Genomic DNA, 15,003 nt, shown 5'->3' on the forward strand with positions numbered 1-15,003 from the left:
CATTGCTTTCGACTCAGAGGTGTTACTGTTGGGTTGGGTTTTTTTCTGGTTTTTGTTTACAGCAGAAATTATGTAACGGTAGCCTAATTTAATTAAGACCATAATATTAATAATATCATATTATTGTCTATTGATTAACAGAACACGTAATTAGAATCAAACAGGCCCGTGGCACGTGGATTAGTTCGTCTTATATGTGTTCTTGCTTTGCTGTACAGTTGTATTCTAACCATGTTAATTGCTACAGTCAAACCCCTACAAAGTCGGTGCATCGTAGACCAGGATTGGGCTGCAGGAGTATTAATATCTCATCTCAAGACACATATGCGACCGAACATCAGACAGTGAGCGGGATCCGTGCAAACATTTGTTTAGTTTTAGTGCCTATAGTTCCTTACTCGACTTCACAGACAGACACACTACAGGGACAAAACCTCGATTACCGCCCTCTGCGCTACTTCACATCTAGAAGACCCAGGGTTGCGTTCACTCGAGAACTGCCTCCGAGATATCTGGACTCGCGGTTCCCTAGCTAATTCTAAACTTTCCAGACTTGCTATCTTCAATCGTAGAGACTTTATTGAGCAGCACAATAATAATTTTAGAATCGCCATCATTCAGCGCAGATACCCTTTCATACAATTGAAATGCCGTTCAGAATAAAATGAAGCTGATGTCAACGCTTAATTTTTTTTAAATTCTTTGTTAAGGTTGCAAACCCTATGTTTTGTTTACAGTATTGTACTGCCTCGCATTACACGTATTGCCCCATTTTCTCGATCTGAGCGCATTTGTCTGACAATTGATCGAAATGTAACAATATACACTCCTGGTAAATTGCTTTTTTTGAGGTTGATACAATAATAATAGTTCATTTCCAAACGTTCTACTTCTATCCTGATAGCTGTTTACGACCGTAAAAGTACTTAGTTTTCCCCCACCTCTAACACAAGCAACCACACTATTTATTCTGTAATCTCAAACTCATCACACACCCATTTTTCTGTTGGGTTTTTTTTTTTTCTCCTGCATGCTATTTCCTATATATGTATTGGGCGGGGTTTGTACATGGGTAGTAAGTATTATGTAGTGTGCTGTGGACTCGCATCTTCCACAATTTTGAACCAACTCGTTTCGAAAATAATTAAAAAGTCTCTTTGCATTTCTCGTAAGCTACGCCTTACCATAGACTTCAGGCTTTCCGTGCTTCTAGAAGATTGGAAGCTAGAAATTAAGGTTTATGTTTTGGACGCAGCTGTTAGTATTCCAATGTTTGGCTTTTGATCGGACATGATTCAGAATGTCAGGATCTATCATTTAATCCCAACTTACCATTTGACTAGCTTTTTCCTTTAACCATCTGAGGCTGTGAAGAGAATACTTCCCGCTCCATTTGGTGAGGTTTTTGTTTTGTTTTGTTTTGGATATAATAATGATTGTTCGTTTAAACGCTCTGTTTATTGCCTGGTGGCAATTTACGACTACAAAGTATTTTCATTTACCACCCACGTGCTCACCCACCCACATAGCATTTATTCTGTAGTTTGAATCCTATCAGACTACCATTCTTTGGGATATGTGTTTTTATGTCCTGAATACGGTCTGGTTTCTTTACGCCTCGTTTACTAACCTCCCTTTACTCGGGCCAACTATTTTTGGTTGTTTTTCCTCATCACCATGAGCGAAAAAAAAATTTTTTTTTATTTCCTTGCTTGCTTGTTGACCTCAAGCTCTGTTACAAAGGCGCCGCTTTCCTGTTTTGCCCAGCGTTCGCACTGATCGATGAGTGATTGAGGTGGTCCGTGTGGAGTCAGCGATGAGGTTTGCTATTGATCGTCCTTGTTTGAGGTCTGCCAATTTGGTGTCATCTGTAGAATTCTTACCAGATTCTTTTTTTAATTTTGTTTTTGGCATTTTAAGGGAGTACTTAAATCGGCATCTCAAACAGTTGCTCGTGTACTTCACTTTGAAGCTTGTGATTTGAGCAGGACTCGGAACGACTAAAAACATTAATGAATGCCTGTCAGTGTAACTGTTATGTTGGAATGCATGAGATTTACTTTATGTTAATATGACAGTCAGAAGTATATACGGGTTTCATTGTCATCTATCCTTTGTAAACGCCATGAAATATGGACAACAACAATAATAAGATGATGATAACAACTTTCTTTGTATTATTGTGTTCACATGTGCGCATGCATACCTATGTGAATATAGATGGAAAGTACATTTAAACAGATTTCATGAAGAGGAGGTATAATTGCAAATGGGTTTATTCAGATCCTTTAAAACATTTGACGCATTTTAAAATGATCACAGCTAGGTGTCTTTTAATCTTAGAATCCCATGTTTTCATGTTAATGATACGTGATCAAAATAATTGTCCCAGTATCATCATATTTGACCAAATTTTTAAATAATAACATTATTATTATCATCATCATATAATAACCTACATTTTCATTTGCCGTTATGTATATTTTTTTATGGTAAACAAAGACAAGCAGTAAAAATGTAACAATGTTCTTGGTACGTGCAGGCAACTATCTCTCATGGGAGACAACTTCTCCAACCATGGATTTAAAAATGTGTTTGCGTCCCTTGTGTCACCTCTAAATCCAGGTGAGAAAATCGTTGACCGACTTTCTCACCAGCGCGTGAAGAATTGTAAGGGGTAGATAACTGGTGAGGAATGTACACAGGGTAGCGTTTGTGTAGATCGAGGTAAACAAACTACCTGACAAACAAAAAATGTTTTCATTGGCGCGCTGTCCTTTTTTTCAAGATAAATTGATAATGGATGATGAGACTGATCAGAACATTTAGATGAAACAGATTCTCATCGAATAGCTGTCGTTCTGTACGAAGGAAACAAAAGGAAATATGCGGAGCATCTCGGCCAAAAGTCACGTGACATTGTTTGAGGAAAGGGACGACTCGGCGAGAGCTGTTGGTTACTCGTGCGATTGCTCCCCCCACTTTTCGCGATTCGCCTCGAACGACCAGTCGTCGGCCGCGGAGTAATGTTTTGTGCAATCTGCAATGCTCAGTGTGTCGTGTGACTCGTATAAAGTGTTCTGAAGGCCAGGAATAGCAGCCATGGCGCAAACAAAATGCTTGCTTTTGACCGGTGAGTGCCCGAACTGTCTCCTCGTGGATAAAGTTCCCTCTTTTTCGTTTTCCGCGCCTCAGGTGTGTTTGTACGTGACCTCTTCCTCTTTCGTCCCTCCCACCCCCTTCCCAACAGGTTTAGTTCCCATATTCGAGTGCTTGCTGTATCGACAAACGTGTGTGTGTGTGCGCGAGAAAAAAGCTTACAGTTCTTGAATTATGCGATTACACCTGCTGTGCCAGGTAATGGTGTATAAAATCGATTGAAGACCAGCAAAATAGAAGTACCATAACATTCTTGCTAACATATTAATATATTGGCCTTGCTTGCAGGTCACATTTTTTTAAGGATGAATTTTTGTTATTTACTCTATGCCGTGAATCCCAGTATGATGCTACAATTTCCAAGAACTAACATACCACCAGCTTTGGACATGTGTAAGATTGACTGTTGACTCAGGTTTCACTTCACTGGTTGTTTTGATGGTGACCTTAATGTACAAGCAAGCATGAGATAAGAAATCACATCATTAGGTAACAGTATGTAATATTACAAATAAAACAAGCTATCCTTTACAAGATACATTATATAATGGTTTCATTATGCTATCTACTACTACTACTGTAAAATCAGTTTCATAACCCAACACACACAGATATATAGGTGCAGTAATATGAATACATCATTGCTATTTCATCATTGTCATGTGCATGTGAGACACAAAGACCAAGACAAACCTCGATTTTTTTGCCTTATCTTTTATTTCATATTGAAGCTGGACTTCAGTGTGACAAAAGACTGATAGTGGGTAGAAGATGCTTGGCTTTTGGGGAGGGGGGATGAAATTTCATGCTGACAGTGAATGACATTTGCATTTTTGCTTTCTCAATATATATTTTGAGGGGGTGTCTACCACCCTTGCCCAAACTACTACCTCCTACACCACTGACTATGCTGCAGTTGATTCATTTATAATGTGAGATTCCTATGATTTGAACTTAAATGTACAGTCAATGTGTGAAGGGTAGACTGTGCTCTGGGTTATTTCAATCTGACAATTTGTTTTTCCCAGGAATCTATCAAAGTACAGCATAATAATGTTTGGAGAGGAATTTAGCTAATGATGCTATTAATTGATAATAAGATTCATTGGAATTAATTTTCACAATTTTACTTTACACCCTATCTCATCTGAAAGATACTAATAACAAATAATAAGGTAGCTAAGACTGAAAAGAAAAGAATAGAGAAGTTTAGACAATAATATATGGTTACTTGCAATCAGCCTCCTTCAAATAGAAGAGATAAAAATTATATTCTAGTGTATTTCTAGCAGCAAGTGGCAGGAATCAAAAACCTTCTATCAGCAGAAGATACATTTGAATACAAACCTTATTGCTTTGTCCGAATCGATGTTAATTGTATATACAGTTCACATGTAATTTTGTTTGACAAGTGTGTATAATGTGTGCCATCTTGAGATATATTTACATGATAGTCTAATTGTGAAGGATTTTTATTCACTTGTGCCTCCACATGCATTTACACATGGGTCCACACAAACTTTCTCCTGAACTTGCTGATTTCTTTTCAGTCTGTGCTCTGTGCTTTGCTTATTCACTCTTTCTCTTACAATCTCTCATTTAGTATCCATTCAGTCTCCCTTTCACTCACACACTCTAAAGGTAAACATCTCAAAAACATAGTCAAAAATTACTGTATTTGGTAGCATCAGTCCTTGTGTCCTTTTAAATAGACTTCTTAAACATTAGTGAGTACTACTTTTGTAAAGCAGTAAACATAAACAAAGAGGCATACAGTAAACTAATCACTTAAAAATAATGTTAAAGAATGTTGAAAGTTGAAACTTTGATGCACAACAACCATCACCTATCAAGCCAGTCTGAACGCCATGGCATTTGTGTGGATTATGTTCAGCCTCAAACTCTACAAATCCATTAGGATTTTGCCCCCTTTTATTGTTTTTTGTATTTGCAGCTGTGGCACTTTCCCTAATGAGAAACCATCCATTTACCATAATAATAGATTATAGCCACTTGTTTTAATGACACTCCAGCCCCTTGTCCTGATAATTTCCACCACTTAAAGCACTTGGTGTTATTCTCATTCCTTTTTACTTCTGTTTTAAAAGAGCTATGATTTAAGGGTGAAGGAAGTGTGAAATATTCTTATGTGATAAAATAAAAACACACAGCAGGTTAAAAAGCCATGCATGATTATTGTGCTTTAAATGTCCATGTCTGATAAACCTTTCTTTATCTGCCACCAAGTAAAAACTACACTTTGCTAAAACAGTGTTTTGCTAATAAGACACAAAGGTAGAATTTTTTTTTCTATCTTTAATTGTGAACGTCCTGACAGCGCTTGCATGTGGGAGGGAGAAGGTGAACACATTTTATGTTTTAACTCTTTTAAGCTGACAAAATGCATGTCAGCTGACATCAAAGAATCTGAGCAAGAGCCCTGAATCAGCTGTAGGATATGAAACACTTGAAACTGTCAACGAAAGATAATTTGGCAGAGGGCTTAATTTAAAAAAAGCTGAGCACAGTTTTGATCCTGATTGATAAAAAAAATGTCAAGAATGTGCAGGCATGCTTTTGGAGAAAAGGGCAGATGTCAAGAGTTAAAGTATTGTGTAAATATACTCTGCTAGTTTGTTTGAAAAAGTGTCATGAAATGTAGACAAGCCATCAGCATATTTTTCTGCACTGGCCACATTTTCTTATGTCAGTCCTATGGACAGTATGCAATTTTAAAAATAAAACAGCTCAATTTTATGTACAGTTTCTTACCTGTTAAATACACTAATCTTTTTTTTTTTCTTCTTCTCTTGCTATTCTTTCTGATAGAGATTTCCCTATTTGAAGTCAGAGATGATAACAACAGTTTACGGGCAGTGTTTGCACGAACTTGTATTATCTATTATAACCTTTGCACGTCCATGGTGTTTGAGGATGTGTGTATGTGTTTTGAGGATATGTGTGAGAGAGAGAGTGTTGAAAGGGGTAAGCAAGTACTTTTGTGGGAAGGATGAGGTGGGCTTCCATCTACAGGAGAGACAATGTATGACATGTCAAACACATGGTGAAAATGTGAAGGAAACTCAGGCTGCATGACTCAAAGTAGGATTGGCATGACCCAGTGACCCCCAGGCTCTTACACTCAAGTTATTTCAGTTATTTTGTTTGAGGTATGTCCTTTTGACATTTTCCCTCATTTCGTCCATGCTTTAGAGGTCAGCCTTGTTGATAATGCAGCCATACGTCCACTGGCGTTTGAGGCCACTCTGCATGTCACGTCCCAGAGCGACTACTCACCTCATGCGCGGCTGGGAGAGCACGTGACATCACAGTGCACGTGCCGCAAGGAGAAGCAGCAAGTAAAGGAAGACGACTGTTATAAGACATCGTCGTAACCCGAACTTGGGGGTATCTGTGGAGCAGCGAGCGTGCCATAACCCAGGTCACGCCTACTCCAGATAATTTGTTGTCACACCAGTGCCCAGTGTCATTGAACAATCGCTTCATTCTTCTCATAGTTTTGGCCCTTGGCCGACGGGTGTGTTTGTCGAGGGTAGCATAACATGGAGCACAAAGCATTTGCCTCGCATTCAATTCCAGGCGTGATGATTCTTTACTTCTATCTCGTGGTAATTAATCGCGATGCAATAGAATAGCTTTGGGATATAAGTGTGCTCACTCTGGGGGGTATGTCTGTAAGCTGAGACACGTGTGTGCATGGGGTGCAGCCAGGTTTATATTTCTTGTTCTTGTCGGGTGCAGGACGCAGCAGTCACGATAGGAGAGGCCACCACCTCGGTCACGATCTGTGAGGGAGTGGCCTACCGTACCAATGTGTTCCACCTTTTTTATCAGTCTGTTTTATCACGAACTGACATTTCGTGAGCAGTGGACCGTATCCTGCAGAGGCCATTGATGTGGTGGTGGTCAGTTGGTCAGTTGGTCCAGCGTATCACGTGATATGTAACTAAGGATCATAACCCGAGGACAAACAGCTTCCATATCTTATGTTCCTAATCGTTTACAACGGAAGTTTTGATTGGGTTGTCTTAATGGTAAAAGATTAATCTGGTCTTAATCTCTTTGCTTATCAATAAAGGTGCACCTTAGCTAGTCTGGGCTTTCTCCCTTTTCACGATACATGGAGGATAGTAAATTATCCGAGACTGTCAACTTAACTCAGGCCTGACGAAGTTGTACACGTGCCCGCGGCTGTGAAGGGGCAATCGAATTGTAAAACATTTATTATCATATACTGGGAAATAATTTACGATTGCAATTACAAAGGGCCAGGAGAGGTCGTCTGCCCCGGGGGCTCGTGCTGGCTGTCGGCGGCCCATTCTCAACTACATGAGATCACGAACTAATACACACGTCCATGATGAGATCATTCTGACAATGTTCACACATACACACAACTTTATACTGTGATAGTAGTAACTGTAAACAAGTATAAATGCCAGCAGTAACGACTCCTAACCAGGATAAGATATAGTTAGCATTTGGCATCAGTAAAGTTATTTTTCCTTGAATCAAATGTACTTGTGTCTGTACAAGTATAGGGTGGGAGTGGGATACATCCCCTCTTTTTTGTCGCCTCAGTAAACATGAAACAAAAGTAATCAAAAGTTTGATGTCTTCACTTAATAATAAGATTTGTATAGCGCATGGGGCAGCGCTTTTCTGAGCTCTCTCTTTCTCACAGGAAAATCTTTGAACAGAGTTACAGCAGTCGAGTATGGACAATAAAAATCCTGAAATAAGCTGCTTGGTGGAGGCAACAGAGAGGAGATGTCTGATGCGGCTGATGCTGCTCAGTTCGAGAAAGATGGATTTGCAAACTGAGTTGACATGATTCTCGAAGGACAACGACAGACTGGGAGAAAGCGATAGTTGATCCGGAGAAAGTGAATGATGTAGATAGAGGTAGATGTTTAAGTGTATGTGCAGAGGCCATCTGGATGACTTCAGTTTTCTCCCCATGAAACTTTAATTTGTTCGTCAACATCCAGTGTTTGACAAAGTCGAGGGTTTGCTGTCACTTTTGACAATGGAATCATAGTGGAAGTTGAAGTCGCCAAGTGTGAGAGGATGCATGCTGATCAAAGAGCTTTCCAAAGTCATCAAAGAAGACAGCTGCGAGCCCCCCATCTTTTTTTTTAAATACGAGGTGGACTATAGAGGAACAGTAAGGTCGCACGCTGATGACGGTGGTTCAGTGTCAAAGTGCAGAGTTCAAATGTAAAGACTGTTCTGTTGCAACAGTTACGCAGAGAACAATTAAACCGGAAGACACGCGGTGCAAAAAGTTAAAGAACAATTAGAAACCAATGCATGTTTTTTGACAAAATCATAGCGAAACTGGATTCATTTGCACAACACCTTCACCTCGCATTCATCAAACTCTCTCTCTCTTTGTAAAACACTAATGAACTTCTCTTGCTCTAATGAATGAATCGCACCAATAATGCCGAAAAAACTTGCGACGCCAACGCACGATATATTTAAGTATGAAATATGGAACAAAGATCGGCAGGTATTGTACATTTGCAGATACATCCCAGCCAGGCTACACCTCTCATCGTCTGATGACCGTGTGCTATCCCTGTCACCAGAATAACTATGTTTGGTCAACGGAGTTTTAGTTACTCTTTTCCGTTCCATATCCGCCATCTACTCTCCATTGAATCCTTTAAACGTGCACTAAAAACACACCTGTTGCACGAGCTTTACTGCTTCATCAATCAACCTAGTTGTTAATGGGTGTGATTATAGTCGATTGATTCGTCCGCCTGCTCGTCCTCCTCTACAGATTTATGACCCTCGCCATCCCTGCTGTTCGTTACCTGATTCTTTTGTGTGTTCTCTATGTTTGTGTTTTATAACTTGTCTGCATAGTTGTTTCTCTTTCGTATTCTGTTCATGTCTCCTACTCTGAGAGCATGCTCCTTCTTGAGAGTGATTATGACTATCACAGTTTATTATTACTATTCCTGGAAGCACGGACTAGATATCTCAGTGCCTGGTACAATATACTTTTATCCAGTTTATCCGATTCTGAATAGAAGTCTATTCGCACTCTCTTATAAACCAAGATATCTTTCTATTTTTTTCCCAACCAATCCAATTACAAAATTACACATAAGATGATGCCTACTTATGTTGAATTGTACGTAGGAAGTCCCAGCAACATTCACCTGTACACAAACATTTTCTATTCTCTGTCGGTCCCCTTCTGTTTAGGCATGTAGTGGGGTAGGGGTTGTAAGTGTCACCTGATGCATGTTCAGGTTGACCATAGCTGTATCAGAAATTGTGACTCATCTAACTTTCGTTTTTTCGCGCCAGGCATGGTGGGACTTGGGCTGGGAGGAGGTGAAGTATCATCTGTTTACCTGTCTGTAAATTAGATCGTGTCGTCCTATATCTCCCGCTTAAACCCCGGCGACCGTAACCCGACTTCTCTGGGAACTGTAGTGAGTTATTTATACCTCCGAGTATGTGCAAACAAGGCAAGCGGCAATGTATTCCTGTCAACTCCACTGTCCTCCCAAACTCGTTCACTTCCGTCTGTCTGCTTGACCTCCGCTTTATTTCAATCGTTTCAGCTCTCACAGTATCTTCTCCATCTCGCCTTCGCTTTCTCGTTATCTCTTGCCTCGAGCCCTCCCTTTCTCAGTATCTTTTGCCGGGTATCTTCACTCACTCAGCATCTTTTACCTAGTCGCCATTATGTCAATATCTTACGTTTCCAATCGGCAATCCGTCGGTATCTGTTGTTTCAGTCTTCTGCTCGGTATTCTCTAATCTCCGCTCTGTCGGTATTTTCTCCCTCTATTTCTCCCTTGACCTTCATTTAGCTTCTCCTTCAATATTTCCAATGTTATTGTTCAGCAACCATCTCCATTGTTACTTGTTCAGACACCATCTCCAATGTTGTTGTCCGTGTTTAACAACCGTAGAAGTGTTGTATTCTTAAAGTGACCGCGGAATTTTTCACAATGATTTCCCTTACCCCTACTCTAAACGGACAGACGTTTTCCTTCCGTCCCTACCAATAAAAAAAGTACACAAGCTCATGCTTGCAGTCTCGCACGCAAATGGAAATAACTAGCCTATTGGTTCCTCACAGGAACTAGTCGTTGGCTACCAGTCTCTTGCAAGTCCAAGACGCCGGTGTGTGTTGACACCATAAAACTTGCACATACCTGGGGTCAGGAACGATGTGAGTCATGCCTGTCCCACCCGTCACCAGCAAACAGTATTAAATCGTTTTTGCGACGCACCCGCAGCGGAGCTGTTGCATGGATAACCATCCACAAAAGCTACCCTGGCGGTCGGGGTCACAGGTCAGCGGCATAGCGCACTGCCACTCGCTGTGTCACAGCATGCTTGGCCGTGACAACTAGCCGCTCGTTCTAGGTGTTTCTGCAGAAATGTCTGGCGCAGACGAGGCCTTCTCGTCTTCCTGTGAAAAAAACAGTAATCATGTACGAAATCGTCGTAAGCGGAACTTTGCTTCCAAACCAGCGGATGTCATCATCACCTTTATCCGTATGCTAGTCTTGATATTATGAAAAGTCAAGAGTTCCCCCTTAAACCCGTGGTATAGTAGAGTTTCAGTTTATATAATACACAGATTGGCTGTATAGACGAACCATTTTATTATGTTTGTCCTACATGGTTCGCTAAAAAAATCCAATGAAACAACGGGGCGAAAACAACGGTGCTTTAACCGTCATGGGACGTCAGCAAACACAACTTTAGTTCAGTTTTAGTCGAAACCCGGGATCATACTTTTCATCGTCAAATCTAATCACAAACTGTCTTTGACCCCTCTTTCCACCTCCAAGAAAAAAAGAGAAAAGGGGAAAGGCTTTCGACGAAAACTCCATAAACTTTTTGTTGCAGGTCTGAGTATCTCCCTTGACTTAAGTCGTACGTTGTGAAGTCGGCTTTACGGTTGAAGTTACCTCTCACATCAAGATTTGATGGGTCACAGTAGTGCTTGTGTGGTCTGCACGTGACACAGGTCTCGTCTGCTCATGAACATGTTCTGACAAACTTTTCCGACTTAAATATATCACTTGTTATCAACTGTGGTTTCAAATATGTAAATTGTACTTTTTATTCTTTTTAAGGTAGCTAGCTTTTTCTGTGTACTTTCTGTAACCGCTGTAAAGAGGAGTTTCAGTTCGTATAGTATAAAGTTGCCGAGACCAAGGAATATATTGTATCTGTCTCTGTAGCTGACACAACTTGATCACACAACGATTCTGTAATAGAATGGTAGCCAGTATCTTCATTTCGGCAGGTGTTTGGCGGACCAAGCAGAAATCCATTCTATCAGCACGATAATCACACATTTTAGACAACTGGTCTACCATTACAGCTTCTGAGGACTCCACGATTCTTTCAGTATACCTCGTGCCGAAACTCCCGACTTGATGGTTGCAAGCCTTCACACGGAGGCTTGAAAGTGCGCCCTATATAATACACGTCCATAACATTTATAGTGTTCATAAACAGTATTTAAAGACGATTTTTTGAAAAAGTAATACATAAAATTCAGTTTAAATATCACAACATGCAATACCCACGGAAGGGTCCTGTCACTGAGGTAGCACACTGATGACTCACTGATGACGCCCGAGGTGAGACAGGTGTTTGATACACCTTTAGGTAGGCGGGCGCGAAAACAAATTGACAAATTTTCGAATTTTTGTTTTCTTATATGTCATTGAGCATTTTTTCCCAAAGCTTTTCTTTATAAAACCGCAGATGGTGATCCTGGAATTAACTGGGAAAGGTGGGGCACACTGCAGTCGTGCAAAAATTATTTTTTGTGACTAAGTGCGATGTTTGCATGTTGTTGTTTTCATTTGCTGTTTTGCCTACAGCCAGCAATCCCCCTCACACACCCCTCGAAACCTTACACCGGCATTGTCGTCCCCAGAGCCGAAGTCATGGATATCTTGTGGAAGAAACGACTGATACAATGAAACCGGAAACGACTCGGGGTTCTGTATTAACTAATGTATATGTAACCATGGTGCGCGGAGGTGGGCGGTGGAAACTATTGGCACGTTCTATTTTCTCCTTCTCCAATCTCACAGGATAAGCAGGACAAGTCTTTCTTGATCCACGAATTAATTTTATTCAGGTCGTGCATTTAGAATGCTCGGCACGTAATGTACTATTTTTAAAACTAAAGGTCTAATTAAAAAATACTTTACTAAATATCTTTATACGTCTCTGTCTTTGGCTTGGGATCCACCCGAGCCCATCTCATTATCGTCGTCGTTGTCAGCGCTAGAGACATATCAGTGAACATCATATTCTACATCCACCCTTGTCTGCTTTTGTGGATTTGCCTTCAATACAACCTGCGCAAATCGAGTTTTGAGAAATTAGACCTGCGGTGGTGACAACCCGAGGAGGAGGTAACTCCGTGCCCAGTTATCTCGTTTGCGATTAGGTGATAACCTGAGGAGGGCGACGACTCTGCAACGAAGTTGTTTTTATGCGCGCGAGTGGAGCCAACGAGAGGCACGCCACCTGGCGGTTGAAAATTTGTCCGCAAATAATCGCGTGTCTCGAGTTTCTGGGTGTTCGATGTCACTTCGCCCATGCGGATGAAGTCGTGTGACTCAGTGGATGTATGTGCTGTGTATTTATCCTCGGTCTTGTTGACCATTGCCATCCAACAATTCCTTGCAGATCACTGCCCCTCCGACACCCCAACTATCTAATCTACCCGCATTCAACCTCCAGAACAATTGGGCATGCATGTCAAAATGTTTTTAATAAAGACATGAGCATTTCCATATCTAAACGTGTGTTTGAGGGGAGAGGGTGGTTGGAGCTAGCGATAGGGAGGTTTGTGGGTGAAACTAAGAGCACTAAATGCCTCACGCCTTGTTTTTCTCTTTATTTGCGTCTGAATGCAGCCTCGGATATTTAAAGGGAAAAGCAAGTCAAATGGTAAGTTGGGATTAAATGAAAGTTACCAACGTTCTGCCGATGAAAAGTTTGTGTCGTGTCTTGTTTTTAGCTTCAGTCCTCGGAGAAGCATGAAAACCTTGCACAGGGTTCCCAGGTCCTTGCAAGGTCCTTTTAAGTCCTTTTATATTGAATTTTCGCCAAAAGGCCTTTTAAGTCCTTTTATTTGCCATGCGGTCCTTTCAAATTCTCACACAGGTCCTTACATTTTCTCTGTGACCCTTTTAAGTCCTTTTATCGATAAAATATTACAACAAATTTATTCATTCCATCTTTGGTTTAGCATTAGGATCACACTCTTTTCATTCCTCATCTGATCCTCCAATCCTTGGCATTCCTTGTAGTCACAAGAAAATGTTTGGTCTACACATCTGTACAACACTAGTTGCCCTTCCGTATTCGCAAAAAACGCTCTTTTTTTCAAAAGTTCTTTAGAAACTTACTCTTTCTTGAACTTTGATCTTCTAGTACTACTGTGCATAGCTCTATTTCTATCTCTCTCTTCCCATTAGAGTGTGTGTGCGAGAGAGAGACACGTGAACTGACTTTTGTATTACACCAAAGAATGGCTTTCAGGTTTTGCAATTATTATTACTTAGATTTCTAGAAAACTTGGAACATTAACGGTGTATGTTATCAGCGCGCTAAGGACACTTTTTAAGTTATCTAATCTAAATATGGCAGACAGGCATCAAAATTAACTCTTTGATTATTTATTACTAGAAATACATGTATTTGAGAACATAGAGAAGACCACAGATTCATAAATAATACATCTTTCCGACCACACAAGAGAAAAACTTAAGCATTGATGACTGTCACTTAGGTCCTTTCGAATGCATGAAAGGTCCTTTTAAGGTCCTTTTAAGGTCCTTTTTTGGCACCATCCCTGATCCCTGGGAACCCTGCTTGCAGTAGTTCACGAAAATTCAGACAGACTTGTCTTAGTTGTGTCCTACTATTGAAGTTGAAAAAGCAGATTCGTGGGCATCACTTTGTGTTTAAGTTTAGTTTACTCATTGAGCTTTACTAATGAGCATAGGGCCGCTACAACACCTCGCCAGCGGACCTGGTTTTGGACAGCCCCCTTCAGTTGAGCCCAGGTGGTTCCGATGTCCTTTGCCTCGCTATCTGCTGTTCTTTTCCAAGTTTGCTTTGGTCTCCCAACTCTCCTCTTCCCCTGAGGGTTCCAGTCAAGTGCCTGCTTGGTAATGGTTTAGTTGGTTTGCACAGGGTGTGTCCTATCCAGCCCCATTTGCGCTTTTTGATGTCTTGGCTAGTGGCATTCTTTTTTTTTTTATTTTTTTATTTTTTCAAATCAATCAAATTAAACTTTATTGTCTGTCAGAGGAAGTCCAAGACAGAAATATTTCTTTTGCTCACAAATCCAGCCACATATACAAACATAAGTTTATATATATGCACAACATAATGGGCAGAGATACATACCCATACAAGACACACACGCACACCTACACCTTCTCACACATATATGTGAACCTCCTAAGGAGGATGCCAGGTACTATAGCAGCCCTACGTGTCCCTGTGCTTTTTTTTTTTTTTTTCTTTGTTTTTATCGGCTCACTTCTGCCATATTCTTCGCACCTCAAAGATTGTGACCCTACATTTCCCGTACAAGAGATTTAAAATACAAACACCTACTTCACGACATTTGTAAATAAGCCATTACATTCCATTGTTACATAGATGGGTAGATAAAGCTTGTACTTGAAATTTATCGGCTTCTATGATGCCTTACAGGTGCATGTACATCAAGATGTGGCTTTATCTAAAGTATGTCAGCATTTGACAGGTTATCTGTTTCTGTATGCTGTGCTACCA

General features: G+C 40.6%; 1 protein-coding gene across 4 annotated transcripts in view; it reads left to right on the forward strand.

The window, feature by feature from the left end:
* Positions 1-2,602: 2,602 nt before the first annotated feature.
* LOC112574986 (protein crumbs-like) overlaps positions 2,603-15,003 on the forward strand; it is a 73,488-nt gene continuing 61,087 nt past the window's right edge. For 3 of the 4 annotated variants that reach the window (XR_003101544.1, XM_025256457.1, XM_025256458.1), the window contains exon 1: positions 2,603-3,133. Coding sequence is in view for 3 of the 4 variants with exons in the window: in XM_025256457.1 (XP_025112242.1) it covers positions 3,103-3,133 (31 nt within the window). In the remaining variant the exon portion in view is untranslated. The remainder of the gene's footprint in view (positions 3,134-15,003) is intronic. The other variant, XM_025256459.1, reaches the window with a different exon arrangement.

Source organism: Pomacea canaliculata, linkage group LG11 (assembly GCF_003073045.1).
Source record: "Pomacea canaliculata isolate SZHN2017 linkage group LG11, ASM307304v1, whole genome shotgun sequence".
NCBI lineage: Eukaryota > Metazoa > Mollusca > Gastropoda > Architaenioglossa > Ampullariidae > Pomacea > Pomacea canaliculata.